This window comes from Danio rerio, chromosome 1 (genome assembly GCF_049306965.1).
Source record: "Danio rerio strain Tuebingen ecotype United States chromosome 1, GRCz12tu, whole genome shotgun sequence".
NCBI lineage: Eukaryota > Metazoa > Chordata > Actinopteri > Cypriniformes > Danionidae > Danio > Danio rerio.
Genome location: NC_133176.1, coordinates 19,343,220 through 19,361,896, shown reverse-complemented (window position 1 = coordinate 19,361,896; position 18,677 = coordinate 19,343,220). Strand labels below are relative to the sequence as shown.

The following is an 18,677-nucleotide window of genomic DNA, read 5'->3' as shown; positions in this document are numbered from 1 at the left end:
ATCCGGCATTAACTTGTGCAAGGGTGACGCAGTAGACAGTGCTGTCGCCTCACAGTAAGAAGGTTGCAGAGTCCGTTGGCGTTTCTTTGTAGAGTTTGCATGCTCTCCATCTGGTTTCCTTCGGGTGCTCCGGTTACCCCCACAAGTCCAAAGACATGCGGTACAGGTGAATTGGGTAAGCTAAAATTGTCCATAGTCTATGTGTGTGAATGAGAGTGTATTTGTTCTTTAGAGATGGTTTGTAGCTGGAAGGGCATCCGCTTTGTATTACACATGCTGAATAAATTGGCGGTTCATTCCGCTGTGGCTATCCTGGATTATTAAAGGGACTAAGCCGAAAAGAAAATGAATTTAATAATTTAGTGTGTGTGTGTGTGTGTGTGTTTGTGCGTGCGTGCGTGCGTGCGTGCGTGTGTGTGTGTGTGTGCGTGCGTGTTTGTGTAAAAGAGAGACTGAGAATGTGAATGAGTCCAAGCAAAGGCTGTGTGGATTGTGTGTGAAGTCACCATGCGCAAGTAAAGAAAAAGTCACGTTTAACTATTTGCCCTTAATGATATTTTCAGCCAGTCTGCTTTTTTATGTTTACAATCACTCTCATTGGTTGGTGATTGCTTCGTTCACAGTGAAAATAAATAATGGTACGGTGGCCTACCTAAATAATATTTGTATTTTCAAAATGGCTAAGAGGCAATCAAGCATATTTCATTTTTTTTTTAAAAACACAAGTAAATCTGATAATGAGTCTGATCAAAAGAGATCTCGAGAAGATAAAACTGCGCGAATAGATCAGGATAACAGGAGACATAAGCAAAGCCATCTCAAGTCAGCCAATAAACATGACATAGTAACTGTGGACTCTTCTTATAGATTAGACAGAGTGATTCATTTAATTATTTTCACTTGGCACATAATAGTGAAGTGAGCTGAATAGTGAATGTTCATATGATTTATGTTTGCAGCTACATGTTTTTATCATCCATGACTGACCCAAAACGTCATATGGCCCAAATTAATTAAAGACCATTCAGAAATGTGATGCTCTTTTTTTTTTTTTTTTTTTGTGCTATCACCGTTTAATGACGTCATGTTCCGGGAAAAATGAAATTGTTTGGTGGACATTGGTCACGGTAACTTTTATTTCCTGGTTTTATTTTCGGAAATTATTCATTTACAAATTAAGCACTGTTTTTAATCTTTTATTCCTTTGGGGTTGATTTCAAATCGAGTCAACATTCGGGTTACAGTAATGGCTAATGTAAGTTACATTCAGGTTTGAGACAGCTACAAATATGAGAATGATTACAAATAGAGTATAAAAATGAGTCAAGTAACATTTTAATACATTTTTGAGTAAAGCTAAAAATAAATTGGAATTCATTTTTAAATAATAATTAAAATGTTAAAATGTCATAAAAAAATGTAAACGTGAGGATTTATTCATTCATTCATTTTCTTTTCAGCTTAGTCCTTTTATTAATCAGGGGTCGCCACAGCAGAATGAACCGCCAACTCATCCAGCACATGTTTTACACAGCGGATGCCGCAACCCAGCACTGGGAAAAGCCCATACACACTTGCATTCACACACATACACTACGGCCAATTTAGCTTATTCAATTAACCTATAGCGCATGTCTTTGGACGGTGGGGGAAACCATAGCACCTGGAGGAAACCCACGCCAACACTGGGAGAACATGCAAACTCCACAGAAATGCCAATTGACCCAGCCGGGGCTTGAACCAGTGACCTTTTTGCTGTGAGGCGATCATGCTACCCACTGCGCTACCGTGTCACCCACATTCAAATTTGTTTTTACCATAATTACTCCAGTAATCAGTGTCACATAATCTTTCAGAGAAATTCTAAATATATTGTTCTTAAGAAATATTGATAATTGTCATAAAAGTCATAAATGACTGGTCTTAGTATTGTAGAAACGATGGTATCAGGTCTTCAATAAAAAGCAAATTCATATTATCTTAATGTATTGTAATTCAAAATCTTGTATTATTTTAAATAAACAGATTGATCAGTTTAAAGCTAAAAACTTTGTTAAAAATGTAACTCAAATGGAAATTGAAGTGACATATAAGAAGACTTATTAAAACTGCAAATATAATTTCAAAATGCCTTATCGCTATACAGAAGAAATATATATTTTCTTGCTTGACCCTAAATTCCAACATGATTCTTGACCCCTCTCAGCTTCTCTTAGCTATTAGCTTTATACCATTAGCATTTAGCATTAAACAGCTACAACAACAACAACACTGTTTAAACTTCAAAACAAAGTTAAACAAAAATGTTTCAGTTCAAAACATTAGCGTACTTTACATGCTGTGTTGTGTCCCAGACGCTTCACTGCACTAATAGGAAATGGAATGTGGTTTGTGGCGATATGACTAAAGCCACTAATGAATCAGCGTCTCTGACAGATGGAAGCAGAGCCTGTGGTTTGAGCTCAGATGGAGAAAGCAGAAGCATAAAGAATCTAAACAGAGGTTTTAGACACACACACACTAGTTTGAGCATCCAATAGTACACTAATGACAACTTTTGTATAACTTTAGAAACCCACACTGACTCCACAGCTCTCTAATGGCCCAAACACACATGCAAAACAACCCCTCATAACTTCCTCCTCTCACTCCCTCCATCTTTAGATCAAGCGAACATCAACATTAATTTTGCTGTTCCGGCTTCATCTTGATGTTCGCCCTCCCCTGTTTTGTATTTTCTGTCATCAAGTTATGTGATGTTGATTTATTTAGCTGACTCGAATTCTTGGCCCCTTTTAAATCTGTCACGGAGGTTTAAAAATATTCCAAATCAAATTCTTTGGCGGTCGATGGCGGCCTATTCGCAGTGCTTTTATTTATGCTTACAAGCCTCGCACGCACACATTCACTTGTACACACGGCAGATTTGTAGTATATCACCGTTCCACATTTAACTCAATGACTGTTATATATGGGCCTGAAAATGACCTTATTACATAAACATGCTCTCTGCCACTGGCTCTGTCATATAAAGATGATTAAGTGTCTCTGTTTATTAGGAGCCGTTTTTTACTGAGCCTCTCAGCAAAATATCATCAATATGGACCTTGTTTGCTTAAGCTGTTTCTGCTTAGAATTAAAGGGGATTAATAGATGTTTGTAGATGATTACGAATGCTGCTAAATACTCATAAATAACAGTAAATCGTTTTAAATACATGAAGATACAGGCTTAAACTGTCATACACTGGATATTTTCCCTTTTTCAGAACTTTTTCTGTAAACCCTAGAGATGATTGCGCATGAAAATCCCAGTAAATTAGCAGTTTCTGAAATACTCAGACCAGCCCGTCTGGCAGCAACAACCATGCCCTGTGTACCTAATACAAGTGTACCTAATAAAGTGGCCTATATATATATGCCCTTGAGCAGGGATGTCAAACTCAATTCCTGGAGGGCTGCAGCCCTGCACAGTTTAGTTCCAACCCTGCTCCAACACACTTACCTGTAGGTTTCAAACAAGCCTGAAGGAATTAGTTTGATCAGGTGTGTTTAACTGGGGTTGGAACTAAACTGTGCAGGGCTGAGGCCCTCCAGGAATTAAGTTTGACATCCCTGCTCTAAAGATTAAAGCTAATGAGATGTAAAACAAAACTGTACTCAATTGATTTATATTCTATAAATAAAATGACTTTTCAGTAAAGTTTGGAGCAATTTACTCAATATCTACTCATCATTAAGTGGTTTCATTGCTTTATGAGTTTTTTCTTTTATGAGAATTTTTTTTCTGTTAAACACAAAAGAAGATGATTTAAAGAAAGCCGAAAACTGGTAACCATTGGCGTCCATAGTAGAAAAAACAAAGTCAGTGGTTAAAGGTTTACAGCTTTCAAAGTATTTTTGAACAAATGCTGCCTAAACAACTCAATTCTGATGGATGACATATAAATAAGAAAAAGTGTGTTGAGATTTCTGTCATGTGGTGGATATTGATGTTCTCATGGTTGTCATAACTCTTCTATATCAGCTGTCAGATCAGTTTCTTTCAGACACACTATATTCACGAGGGCTGGTTTTTTGAGAAGCATGCAAGAACTTTATGATGGATTTCACGATTTGAGATTATGTTTCCTCCCTTGTCTCATATTGCTGTAGTGCTCCACTGTATCGCTTGTTATGATTTACTCCTTCATAAAATGAGAAAGAGGCCTGGAGAATGTCTCTAATGGAATCCTACAAGCAGTCTTGACAACACTGCTTTATTCTGCTTTATGTAACACTAATATAACTTTAGGTGCTGTAAACACATACTACTGTTCAGTAGTTTGAGATCTTTGGGGTTTTATTAGAGTTTTTTGGAACAAACGCATGTATAAAATGTGCTTTTATTTAGCAAGATGCATTAAAGTGACTGTACAGACCTGTGGTTTTGTTACAACCTGTAGCTGCAAAAGTAAATTATCAATTTTGATTTGTATTTAGATTATTCAGTTGCTGTATTATTTGTTATTTGAATGTTTAACCCCTTTCGGACCCTGTGTCCATTACAATGGATATCATGTGTCAGCCCATGTTTTTTTTTTTTTTTTTTTGTGGTTCCTGAGCATTTCATTCTTTTTTAAAGCCTGCAGTCCACGAGAGTGGACGATTGTCATCCAATCAAATGGCAGTAAGACTCAGCATGTTGAAATTTGAAAAAAAAAAAAAAAAACACTACATTGAAAAGCAGCATGGCATCACTCCAGACACAGATGTAAACCACATTTACAATTCTTTTATTCAGATTTATAGATATGTTTTCCAATAGTTCATAGATTGTAAAAAAGAAGTATTTCACTTTTAAATCATAAATTCATAAACATTTTATAAAAACACTATATCTATGTACTGATTCATTGCTGAAACAAGTTCATATGCAGAATATACAGATCTTGAAGTTATTGAAGTCTAAAGCAGATGGAAATATCTCAGATGTGGACATTATCAGGAAAATTAAGATAGAGTTTGTTATAAACAAGATGCAATCTATACACCAAAAACCTCAAACTTAAAGTAAGAAATTTACAATTGTAATGTAAATGGTAGTAAATGTAATGTAAAATTGATAGGAGCCTCAAGATCTGTAAAAACATACTTTTACATTTTTCAACTTGGAACATAATTCGGGGTAACACTTTATTTTGATGGTTCATCCGAGTGTTAGTATTCTGTCTGCTTAATATCTGTTGATACTGCTGCTAAACAGACATTTTAACTGACTATAAGAAACTGTGCAAGTTCATGTCAGCTTACATTAACCCTAATGCCAACCCTAACCCCAACCTAACAGTCTACTTATTTATAAGAGTTAGTTGACATGTAGATGCAATGTAACTTAAATTTAACAAATGGACCATCAAAACAAAGTGTGACCATTGATTTTTGTTCTTTGTGTCATATGCGTTTTTGTTTGCAACCATAACATGTAATAAATGTACATTTATATAATTTACATTTTTTTAAACTATATGTTTGTTTAAATGTAACATTGGTCAGGGTTGGCCAAAAATTCATTGAAATGTATTTTAAAATATAATACCAAATGCCTTAATTTTAGATGTTTAAATCAATGTAAACTACAAAATACAGTAATCACAATGTGTATCAAAATAAAATATAGTATTTTGTATTTTGAAAATACTACAAAATACTTTTTTAACAAAGGTGCATGGCATTTCTTTGCAATTCTACCATCAATTAGACCTATTTGATCAATCCCTTCTCCATTAATCTAACTTAGTGAAGTAAACAATGTTTAATAGAAAATGTGGCCAGTAAAATTGCCCTCATCTCTGTACAATGATTAATCACCTCTTTATATTTTAAAAGGGGGATAAATAAAGAGTTCATGAATCTTTTGTTCACAGATTTTTTTAGAAATGTAAATACTGTATTAGGAGTTTTTATTATTAATTATTTGTGTTTCGTATGTTGTGACATTTTAAGGCTTACATCGCTCCTTTTCATTAACTTTTATACAAATGTATACAATTTAGCCTTTAAATGAAAAAGTTATGACATGAATTTCTGTGAGATTGTGCTGGAAACTTCATTCAAAATGACTGAAAAATCGTATTGACACCAAACTGCTGAATGGTGGTGTTTTTTTTTTTTTTATACAGCTGTTGTGACGCCTCCAGTCTGCCCATTGAAACTCTATACATGTACTGTCCTGTCCCTGTACGCTGATCTATAGTGCCGACATTCCATAGTCACTGTAAGTGTGTGTGAAAGGGAGAATTTAGGAGACCATAAATGAGTGTGTTGCCACTAACTCATGGTATAAAATGTCTGCATTAACACATGTGAAAGCCCACGCTGTACAGTGTTCTAGGAAATGGCTGAGGATGACTTTATTAGCTTGCCTGTCATGTCATAAAAGCTGTAAACAAACATTTAGAGCTACTGACAAAATCTGTATTGACCTGACTTTGGTTAGTTGCTCGACTAATCTGAAAATCTAGCAGCTGAGCCGTGTTAAACAATGGAGAATTACAGTATTTACAGTGAAGTGTGCAGCCGTGGCGGATAGTCCATTACATAACGGAAATGCCAGCTTAATTGCCCGTTAACACAAGCTGCAGATGACATTGAATGCTTGTCACACTCAAGTACACCCAGAGGGCTTTGCACTAATATTGCCAGTATAATCAGGTGCTCAGAGCTGCAGCTGTCCATCAGAATAAAACATTTTTGAGGCTGGATTGAAAGGACTTGATTTTTACCTATCAGGAACAGGACTTTGAAAAGAATGTTACATTTGAAGCCAGGTGGACGAGGAGATGATAAATAAGGAGAATTAATGTAATTTGTTTGATTGCAACTTTGTTAGTGTAAAATTGTAAATTTACACTTCAGTATTTAAGTGTTGATTCTGATTTGAGTCTGTTTGAGGTTTCATGTAGTCTAGAGTACATGAAATATGCAACCAACAGTAGTCTACAGAAAACTAAAAATCATTCCAGTAGGCACAGGACGTCAATATTGACGTCAGATTGACGTTGTACCCTAACGTCATGAGTATGTTGCATTTTGTTTGGATATGAAAATCGGGTTGACGTCAGAATGTCAACATCCAACGTGCAACCTAAAATCAACCAAATATCAACGTCTGATGACGTTGTGTTGACGTTTTCACCATGATGTCTATCAGACTTTGCATTTTGGTAGCCTTACCTGACAGATAAATGTCAGTAATTGACATCAATATGACTTTAGTTTAAGATGTAGGCTCTGCGTTGGACTTTGTACACTTTCCAACACAACCTAAAACCAGCCGAATATCAACGTCATTATTAGATGTCCAAATAATATTGTCCTTTGATGCTGACTAGACATTGAATTTTAAATCTAACCTAATTTTAATGTCTTATGATGTCGTGTGCCCGCTGGGTGTTTAGAGAATTGCCTGAAACAGATTGAGTTTGATAAAAAAATGAAGGGAAAAAAAGATGAAGCACCTAAAAACAACCCAGGCTCATTAGAAATGTGTGCCTCGGCTTAAATTTTTAAAATGTAAAATACATCGTTCCATTTTGTTACACGTTTCAGATGACAAATCCACTAGAGGCCACTGTGTTTTACCTTATATTTAGTATTGTATGCTTCACCGACTTGAACCTGAAACCTTAGCATCACATGTCCAACACCATACAAAGTGAGCTACCGAGCAAGCTGACCATGCCAGAAAAGTTATCCATATGGTGACAGATACAGTAAGGGTGCTTTCACCTAGACTTTTGTTTCGGAATCTGTCTCGTTTGCCCAGTTAGCGCAGCTCGTTTGGCATATGTGAAACCAGCAATTGTGCTAGGATCCGCCTCAAAACAATTGGTCCATGATCACCTGAATGAGGTGGTCTTGGCTCTTTTGAAACAAACTCTGGAGAGGATCGATTGTAGTGAGAAAACGATACGATCCGAGCCCGGCTATATCACAGTGTATTATGGATATGTAATATTCATACAGCTATATGAAGAGAGAATTATGAGTAGGGTGGGATGTTATTCCTACCGGTAAATGTGCGTTTCATGTAAAATACAAAAGTGAAAGCATACTGAACTATTAACAAGAGCTGATTAGGATAATTGACCTAACAGAAAGCCTGTAATGCATTAGCCAACTGCTATGTATGAGAAAGTCCAGCCTGATCTCACGAGAAAACGTAAGTATTTTACGTTTTGCCAGTTTAGTAGCTAATTCGTACGAATTCGTACGAGTTCAGTCGTACGAAATGGTACGATTTTAAAAAGGAGGCGTGGCACCTAACCCCACCCCTAACCCCAATCGTCATTGGGGGATAAGCAAATCGTACTAAACTGTACGAATTAGATCGTACGAATTCATATGAATTAGCCACTAAATGAAAAAGTTACGAATTGCCGTGAGATTGTGTTGGAAAGTCTTACTTCTGCTCTATATATAGTGATGATGTCTGTGGGTGTCACCAATTGAAATGAAAGTGCAGCTTTTTGCTTATAATGTCTTTTTGCTCATTGCCATAACTTGGCAACTGAACGAGACTGCAAAATAAACCATGAAACACTGACCAATGTAAAGAAAATTTACTCACACATGCCTTGTTTTAGCAATTATGGTCCATTTAGAAACTTTGCAGTTGAAAGCAAACCTCACCAAGAACAAAAAGCAACCATGTAACAATTTTAATTCCTGTTTTGGAACAAATGAATCGATTGACAGGTGTGAAAGCACCCTAAGTCAGGCAACTTATTTGATAAAAACTGTACACATTTTTATAAGGTTTTATTTGATGTTGTGCAAAGAACTGCATGACAATGATTAATTAGTTGTCAATATTATTTCTTTGTAAACATCATTAGTGTGAGAATAAACAAAAGTCGTTAGCATCATACACCCCCTTACTATTCATTTTACCTAGAAACTGGAGTCAAAACATGTTGAAGTACACTTTGGCAGTTTTATACAATTGCAGGCTGAAGCATGAATGGCCAAACAGTGTTGTCTGAAAACCGTTCATGTCAAATTCATGTCAAATCATCATCAATTTACCAACACATAAAATAAGATTGACTGGTCTTATATAGTAATTAAATCTGGAAAGTGCAGTTGATCTTTAAATAGTCTGTGTTTTGCTTCCTTTTGATGGTGACCCAGAGACTCTTTCTTTTTAAAGACGCTACAATCTATTATTAGTGCTTTTACTGTCTTTATTTTTGGTTCAACTAGTCGGGGAGAAAACTTCATGTCATTAATTTGAGCACACACATCTTTCTAAAGTGTTCTTTTACAGTTTTTATAGTTTTAAGTGTAAGAGACAATTAGAAATGACATCTCTACCATTTAGACGTATTAAGAAATGCTTTAGGCAGCATCATTTACACAATAAATTTTGTGAAATGACCACACTACCTTTTACAGATTAGACAGCATTCATCAGCACCAGAATGCTTGCAATCTGTCTTCAATGAATCTGGTCACACTTTATAAAAAGGTTACATTAGTTAATGTATTAACATAAACAAAGAACAATACATTTGCTTATATTTGGTACATGTAACGTCAATGGAAATAAAGTTGTTCTTGTTAGTCCTTTTTAACTCACACAAGCAAGATTTTCACTTTTAATAATTAATTTCTATGCATAAAAAATGCTTTTTAAGTATTGTTCATACTTTGTAGATATTAGTAAATATATCAACCAACATTAATGTAACTAAATTGTAAAGTGTGACTAATGTTAAACGCATAGACTGTGGGATTTAGGGGATGGTCAATTGTTACTAAGGGTCAATAGTGTGTCAAAAATATGCCTCTGTGTCATTGTCAGCACCACCAAAAGCTTGTCAGCAGAACCAATCCTTCAATTAGCCCAAATTCTGACCTTACTATTTGAAAGCTGGAGCAGAAAGCATGTCTGACCAGATCAGGCAAGTGATTTTTTTTCCATCTTCCATTTCCAACTTTTGTTGAGTTCTGTTCTTAGTTTACAAAAGGGGTGTAAACCAGTGTTGTTTTCTGCAACCAATACAAATCCCTATGCAATATCAAAATCACTCAATCATGTTTCTTCTCCTTTTTGATGTTTGGTTGAATTTAGCAGATTGTTTTGTCTACAGTATGTCTACCTGCTAAAATGCATCTTGATTGATTCCATGTGATTGGCTGATTAAAATGTTTACGTTGTTGTTGTTCTTGTTTTAAGGGGCAGTTAAACAGGTGTACCTAATAAAGTGGCCAGTGAGTGTAGCAGTGTGCAATAATAACTGTAGCATTGATGACTGGAAGAGAAGGCAGGATCTCGAGCACAAGATGGTCAGATTTTAATCTAGTGCATGTTTAAATGGAAAAAAAACATGAAAAGCATCAGATTTTACTGTAAACTGTTTATTTAGGCCAAAAAGCAGGCCTCTCAAGTCAAAACTTCCTGTCTTTATTTGTGCTCATATCAGTTTGTTCAAGTACTGTTTAGCATCATAATTATGATTAACTGGAAAATGGGAAAGTGCTTAACCTTTAAAAAAATATACATGGCAAACACTCAAAAAAATTCTTAAGTATCTCAATTCTTACGTTTTTTTTTTATTACACTTAAATGTTTGGCCGACATGGTGGCTCAGTGGTCAGCACTGTCGCCTCACAGCTATAAGGTCAGTGGTTCGAGTCTCGACTGGGTCAGTTGGCATTTTTTGTGTGGAGTTTGCATGTTTTCCCCTTGTGTTTGAATGAGTGTGCATGGATGTTTTTTCAATACTGGGTTGCAGCTGGAAGGGCATCCGCTGTGTAAAACATATGCAGGAGAAGTTAGCGGTTTAATCCACTGTGATGACCCCAGATGAATAAAGGGACTAAGCCAAATGAAAATGAATGAATGAACTCAAATGATTTATGTTCAATCAACTTAAATTTCAAAATAATTAAGCTATCTTAATTTGTGTTGGTACTACTTAAATGAATTGTGTGGAACCCATCTTTTTTAGCTATAGTAAAAAAAACACTCAATGTTGAAACTCAATTGTTCAAACTACTTATTTAAAATGAGCTGAAACACAATTTTTGTGATTTTGTTGGGATAACCTAATTTTTTTCTGTTCAATCCACATAAATATGTTAAAAGTGTTAAATTAACTTAATACATTTGTGTTGGGTCAACAAGAATTAATTGTGTGGAACCCCACATTTTTTTTACAGTGAATGCTGGGTTCCACACAAAGGATTTGTGTTGGGACAACATGAAAGAATTAATTTAACCTATTAGTTTTTACAAATTTAGGTGGATTGAACATAAAACAGTTAAGTTGTCCCAACAAAATCTCAAAAACTGTGTTTCAGCTTTTTTTTAATAAGATGTTTGAACAAGCAACAAAAAATATTTGTTTGAGTGTAATAAACATTTTTTTTGTTTGTTTGTTTGTTTTTTGTTTTGCAAACGTATTATTTGATTTTAGAGCTAATAATGTTTAAACCATGATAATGAAGCAAAACCATACAGTATTTACCATAGTTTAACAACAATAACCTTTTTTTGTAAAACCAAACAGTTAAGTTTTCAGAATAGTTTTCTGTAAACTCTATTTGTGTTAAAGAGCCTAAGAAACTTATGGTCTATACAACGTGTTGTACGTGTTGTATATTTAATATGACAAGTAAAAGTATTGATTCCACTGTGTGATTCTGTATCGCTTTAAGACCTCAATGTGTGCCATATAGTAGCTTTAATTACAGAAACTTAAACAGTGTTGACAACGTTTTCACGCTCTGGGTGTAACACATCTCTCATGGCAAGTTATAAATCTTTCATTGGCAAAGGGATATTCGACAACTGGATCTTATTTTTATTTTTAAATACTCTCTCTTTCTCTCTCTCTCTCACTCATTCACTCACTCTCTTGCTATCTCTGCCTCTCTATTTAATCCATTATGTCTGTTAGCCCAGTGAACACATGAGATGCATTATCAGTTATTATAAGGAGTGTGCTTAAAAACCCTCGACTGCTAGGGCAGCGGCATGATCATAACATTATCCAAAAATAATTTCTGCATGTTATCATGTTAACATGTCTGTTGGGCAACATAATTTAGTACGAGACAAAAATACTAAGATGAGATCCCACCACAAACATTCCACACCTCAACCATCATGTTTGCAAATGCTGACAGTGATGAAAGAGAGTCAAATATGTGTGTAGTACACTATAAAGTTAACACATAGCAGGCAGACCATATGTATTCCTGGTGTCCAGACTGTCTGGTGTCAGTCAGATTATTACTACGAACACACACTGACGCCAAAGTCAGTGTTGTCTGTCATGGATCCATATTAAGGTCTATGTCTCCATTTGATACACAAGAAACATGTTTAAAATAGAATATCTTCTATATTCACTTCTCTAATTAAATATAACCTGTGCTAGTCATAGAAAATCTAGGTAAAAATACACAGTCACTAAACAGATTAGTCACTTTAGCATGCAGTATTAGTTGTTAAACAGCACTGTATACACAGAGTACGCTAACAAATTAGCATGCTAATTCTTCTTTAAAATGCTTACTTGTAGCTATTCATGTGCATTTTTGAGATTACTAAGAAAAGTTTGAAATGTTTTACAGGTGAAAAGTGTCCTTGTTGAGAACACAGATCAGTGGAGATCTTCATCATGAATACAGGTAAGCCTGTTAGCTGCTAGCACAACAAAGTTATTTACTGAATTTTCTAACATATTTGAAGGACATAAAATAACATTTGATTACCAAATCTGACAAAAAAAAAAGGATTAACACATATGATTCTGGTTGAACCAAATGCACTGCATTGCTTCAACATATACATATCTGGTCAGAATTAATAGCCAACCTTTGAATTTTGGATTTTTTTATCTCTCTTTTAAAAATTTCCCAAATGATGTTTAACAGAGCAAGGAAATTTTCACAGTATGTCTGATAATATTTTTTTCTTCTGGAAAAAGTCTTATTTGTTTTATTTCGGCTAGAATAAAAGCAGTTTAAAATTTTTATAAAACTATTTAAGGTCAAAATGATTGGCCCCGTTTAAGCTATATTTTTTCGATAGTCTACAGAACAAACTATTATGTTTAGAAATGTGTTGGAAAAAATAGTGAAGATAGATAGAAGTTTTTTTGATCAAAACTGTACACATTTTTTATTAGTTTTTATCTAGCGTTAGGCAAAGAACTGCATGAAAATAACTATTTATTCATTAATAATACAGTGTGTCTTCGTAAATATCATAAGTGTGGAAATGAACAAAAGTTGTTAGCACCATACTGCCCAATACTGTTGATTTTTACCTAGAAATTGCAGTCAAACACAGGTACAGTTTCACAAAATTGCAGGCCAAGGCATGAAGGGCCTAACAGTCTTGCCTTTCGGTGGAACTGTTTAACTCCTCTGTTAAACAGAAATTGGGGGAAAAAATAAGCGGAGCTAATAATTCAGTGGGGGATGATAATTCTGACTTCAACTATATACTGACAACTAATACTGCTTATTTTGAAAAATACATTTTTTTTAGTTCAAAATCCTGCTTTTCTTCACTACATTAATTATTAAATATGTTCTGATCATCCAAAATTGCATGAGTACAGTAGGAACTTAATTTGAATTACTTCAACATTTTGTGACCGCCAAATTGTACCAGATGTACTCCATTTGCATTATTTAACTATCATAATCATATGCGTCACTTTACCAATCACAAATCCTCTCCCAAGGCCTTGTGGGATAGTAAAGTGTCCAATGGAAGCACACTTCTTAATCTCAAAAGAAGTAGTAAGTCATTCAGGTGCTTTCTTTTGCATATTATTATAACAGTTTTGGATCCAGAGGGTATTATTGTAACATTTTGATATTTCCACATTGCTTTGCTAAATCATTTACTGCTCAACTTGTAATGGCTAAAATAGTGCTATTCAAAAGTTTGTAGTCAGTAAGATGTGTATGTTTTTAACGTCTCTTGTGCTTTTTTATTATCAAAATTACAATAAAAACAGTATAACTGTGAAATATTACTAGTAGTGGTTGTGATATATATATATGTGATATATATTTTATTAAATGTAATGTATTTTAACAGTAATTACTTCAGTTTCTAGTGTCACATTAGGATATTAAGTTCTGTGTCTTCATTTTGTACAAGAAAAATGTTTAAAATGGAATATCCTCTATGATTGCCACTCTAATTACATATAACCTGTGCTAGTCGCAGAACATCTTGGTAAAAATACACAGTCGCTAAACAGGATTAGTCACTTGAGCATGCGGTATTAGCTGTTAAACAGCAGTGGATACAATTATTATTAGTTGTAGCTTTCAAATGTGACATATTTTAATAAATGTAATGTATTTCAACAGCAATTACTTCAGTTTCTAGTGTCACATTCAGAAATTATTCTTTATTACCTCGAACTGGCACTTAATGTTTTCATTATCATAATTTATTTTTGACAACATTATTTATAGCTAAACTGTCAATTATTTTACTTAAACTGACACCAAACTTTTGATCAGTGCTGTACATATTTTCATTATTTGATTTTTTCGCAATGCCTGTTTGTGCAATAATGTTGCCTTTACAATGCATGTGCTTTGCTTTCTGATTGTTTTGCATGTGTGCTGCTGTGTGCGGGCTTGTGTGTGTGTGTGTGTGTGCAATCGAAGATACTCCAGATAGCGGAGGATGTGCTCATAAAAGAGCATCCCTGTCACTCACTCTGTGGCCTGTGAAGAGGGTCCAGAGCACCCCCAACCTGTACACTGCTGCAGGTATCAGGCATGGAGCCAACAAACACTGATCTTTTGAATCTATTCACTTATCAGTGTTTCCTTCTTCCCAGTGCTGTTTATGTGCACAATTGACATGTGGACATGTTTTGTCCAAGATTCATATTTTTTGGTCAATGAATAGTTCTTCCCTAAAATGTATATTCTGTCATTATGCATTCTGTTGTCCTTTTCCTTGTCATTTTTTCCATGTTGTCTCCTTATCCCTGTCTTACTTTTAGTGGATATGTTGTTTTATCAAATAAATGTATAAAGATATACAAGAACAGAAAGATTGGATACAGATTTAAAAACAGCATAAATAAATTAAATAAATCCATTAAATTACATCCATTAATCCATTAAATTAAGTTATAACAATAGCCAATACAAAGTTAATGTAAGTCATCATGTGCCTTAATGCATTTATAATATAAAAATGCAGCAATTAATGATTAAGGCTAACTAAATCTAAATGCTAAAACTATAAATTGGTAATTTATAAGCATTTTTCTTGCTTAAAATAAGCAAATTGTTTTAATAGACTTACCATTAAGGTGATGAAAGTTATTTTGGTTACTTAATAAATAACAATATAAAGGTTATGATATATATATATATATATATATATATATATATATATATATATATATATATATATATATATATATATATATATATATATATATATATATTTTTTTATATATATATATATATATATATATATATATATATATATATATATATATATATATATAATGCAAACATTTTTTATTATTAATTAAATTGAAATCAATACAAAAAAAAGTTCAATGCAAAATGTCAAACTGTCTGTAAAATAAAAATCTATCTAAAAATTATTTTTTGTTGATTTCTAATTGCTTACCAGCCCACAAAGAGAATTTGACACTAGATATAGATTGCAGCTCTGCACAAGACATCTGGCCATAGAAGAAATGGTCGTGCCCAACTGAGCCTGGTTTCTCTCAAGATTTTTTTAATTCTTCACTTTCGCCAACACACTGAACTGAGCTACACTGCATATGTTTTACGCAGCGGATGCCCTTCCAGCTGCAACCCATTTCTGGGAAACACCTATACACACTCAATCACACACATACACTAGGCCAATTTTAGCTTACCAAATTCACCTGTACTGCATGTATTTGGACTTATATGTGGACCGAACACGGGGAGAGCATGCAAACTCCACACAGAAATGCCAACTGACCCAGCTGAGGCTCGAACCAGTGACCTTCTTATTGTGAGGCAATTGTATATGTCACCGACACCGACATTGGGATGAAATGTTAAATTTCACATTTTTGAAAAAGAAATTAATATTAAAAAATGTATATAATAAATGTGAAATATATTTATTTGTTTACATATAGTCAGTGAAACACTTTAGTGTTTATTAAACTCATTTGGTCATCTTCTGTTTCTTTTAAAGTCTTTAAATTTAATATTAAGCCTTGAAGGGCAAATACTTAATTTAATTCATGGGGCATATAATTCAATAAATATAATTCAATAATTCATATAAAACATAAAATTTAATAAATATTAACATATTAATTAGATCAAATTAACAGCTGCACTAGAAAAAAAATATTTAACTCAGCCTTGTATGCTTAATTTGAACAAGAACAAATATTCATCCTAAAACATGAAATAAATGTTATAGAAAGCAAAAAGTTCACTTTCTTAAGCATCAGCATATTGTTACAACACCAACTTATATATTTTGTGATTGTATTTCTTGAAAAGTAATACTTCAATGAATTATATGGAAGATTGAACCTTATAATTCCAAGTGGAAAATGACTTTTCAGAATGAGAAGGTTCTATCTGCATTTATCATGGTTTTTTACTCAATTTTGCAAATGTAAGAGAACTTTGATAATTTACATTTAAAGAACCCTTAGGGTCTTTGTCATGATAATGTATGAAAGAGAACTGTTTCACACATGTTGTTTGCTATATGGAATGCAAAAACTGTGAAGCTCAATATCTCAAAATCATTCAGAATGCAGATAGAACCTTATAATTCTAAAGTGAGGGTATGTTTTTTTTTTGTTTTTTTTTCTGAACATAGCTTGTCCTGTTACGGTTTTCCTATTGAATATAATCTACAATAAGTGGCCTTCTAACTTGCAATTAAGCTATTAATTAATCAGTCAATCAATCAATCAAAGTAAAGCTCGGTATGTATTCAGCTGTACTAATAGACACTGTTTGGGTTTTAATCAACAGAACCCTTAAACGCTTTACACTTTCAATCAACATGTAATAGTATACCATGTAGAGCATCTGTATTTCAATGCTATACTAAGACCCCAACATTTTTACTTTTATATTCTGCTTGAGTGAGTTTGTTGAAAAAGTGACATGCTGTCAGGACCTGCCAAAGATACAACAACGCAGCTGTACATAAAGGAAAACTGCTGTCCACACAAAAGCAGTCAAGCACGTATTCGCAGATGCACTGCTGTGCTCGCTTTGTGTTGAATTGTTTAAGGCACAGGCGTGTTTGATTGAAATAAAATGGATATCAGTTTAAATAGCACAACTGAGACGATCCCATTCACTTTCACTTGAAATCTCTGTCATTCTTTTGAAATAGAACAGCATAGGACTAGAATTAAATTGTAAAACTAAACTCATATTAAAGCTTTTTTTATGTCCAAGTTTATGTAATGTTGTATTTTTTATAATCAGCATTATGGAGTAGGTAACTAGTTATGTAACTTTGTGTGGTCTTACTAGCTCTCTCTCTGTTGTGTTCAGTACAGACTCTGCTCTTTAATCTTCTGTTCTCTGTAATTCTGCATCTCTCTTTTTAATTCCCATACTGTGGCCATTCATCTCTCTAGTTATATGTTTTCCAACCATTTTCAATGGGGCATCAATGGCAGGATGGCAGCAAAAAATAGTCAAATCTAAGGATTAACAACAACAAAAAGAGTAAAGAATTAAAGAGTAAAGTACTTTCAAATAAAAGTGTATTAAAATGTATTAAAAACTAGGCTATGTTCCTCCTTAATTTGACTCTGCACAATTTTGTTTATGATTTGTTCACATATTCACCCACTTTGGATGTTATGACTTGATTGAATAAGTGGTATCAGTGGATATCAGCTTATAGATATGGGCCAGTAGGAGCCTTCTACGCCTACTAGTAGGCTCAGAAGGCAGCTATCATCCATCCACACGGTTAATAAGCTATACTAATAGAGAAGACTCCATGATCTGTTTTTACTTTACTGTGACAGTTGGGGTGAGGTAGACGTTAACAAAATTGGTTAAATAATATAAATAATACTTGTTAACTTCTGGCTGCAACCGTATGTGATTTATAGCTGATTAACCATGTGCGGCGCAGAAGGCCCCTACAGGCACATATCTATCAGCTGATAACCACTGATAACACCCATTAAATCGTGTGATAACATTATATATGTATATATATATATATATATTCACAAATACAGTGTTTTCACATATTTGTTGTGGTTTTCTGTGGTCAGTAGTGTTCTCATAAATCATAAATGCAGTTTTTGGTAGCTTCTTTGTGTAATATTTTAAAATACTATGGTTATGTTTATACAGTACATCTTTATTTTCTACAGGTAGTGATTCCCAGTCGTCAGATTCAGGCAAGTAATTGTTTAAAAATGTCTCTGATTTCATCACTTTTATATGAATATCCATACAAACAATGGCCAATCATTTGTACAATTAAGCGTTTGGAAACCTAAAATGATGATGATGATGATGATGATGATGATGATGATGATGATGATGATGATGATGATGATGATAATAATAATAATAATTTAATATGTTTTAATAATTTTTATTTTTTTTTTGCATGTGTGT

General features: G+C 33.9%; 1 protein-coding gene across 50 annotated transcripts in view; it reads left to right on the top strand.

Moving 5' to 3' along the window:
* The window catches only part of sorbs2a (sorbin and SH3 domain containing 2a), a 140,342-nt gene that overhangs the window by 63,455 nt on the left and 58,210 nt on the right, over nucleotides 1-18,677 (top strand). For 28 of the 50 annotated variants that reach the window (XM_073949859.1, XM_073949830.1, XM_073949946.1 and 25 more), the window contains exons 2-3: nucleotides 12,627-12,683; nucleotides 18,428-18,454. In XM_073949859.1, coding sequence (XP_073805960.1) covers nucleotides 12,674-12,683; nucleotides 18,428-18,454 — 37 coding nt within the window. In that variant the 5' untranslated portion in view covers nucleotides 12,627-12,673. Of the gene's footprint in view, nucleotides 1-6,160; nucleotides 6,256-12,626; nucleotides 12,684-14,693; nucleotides 14,799-18,427; nucleotides 18,455-18,677 lie in introns of all 50 variants that reach the window. The other 22 variants (XM_073949929.1, XM_073949775.1, XM_073949912.1 and 19 more) reach the window with 3 other exon arrangements.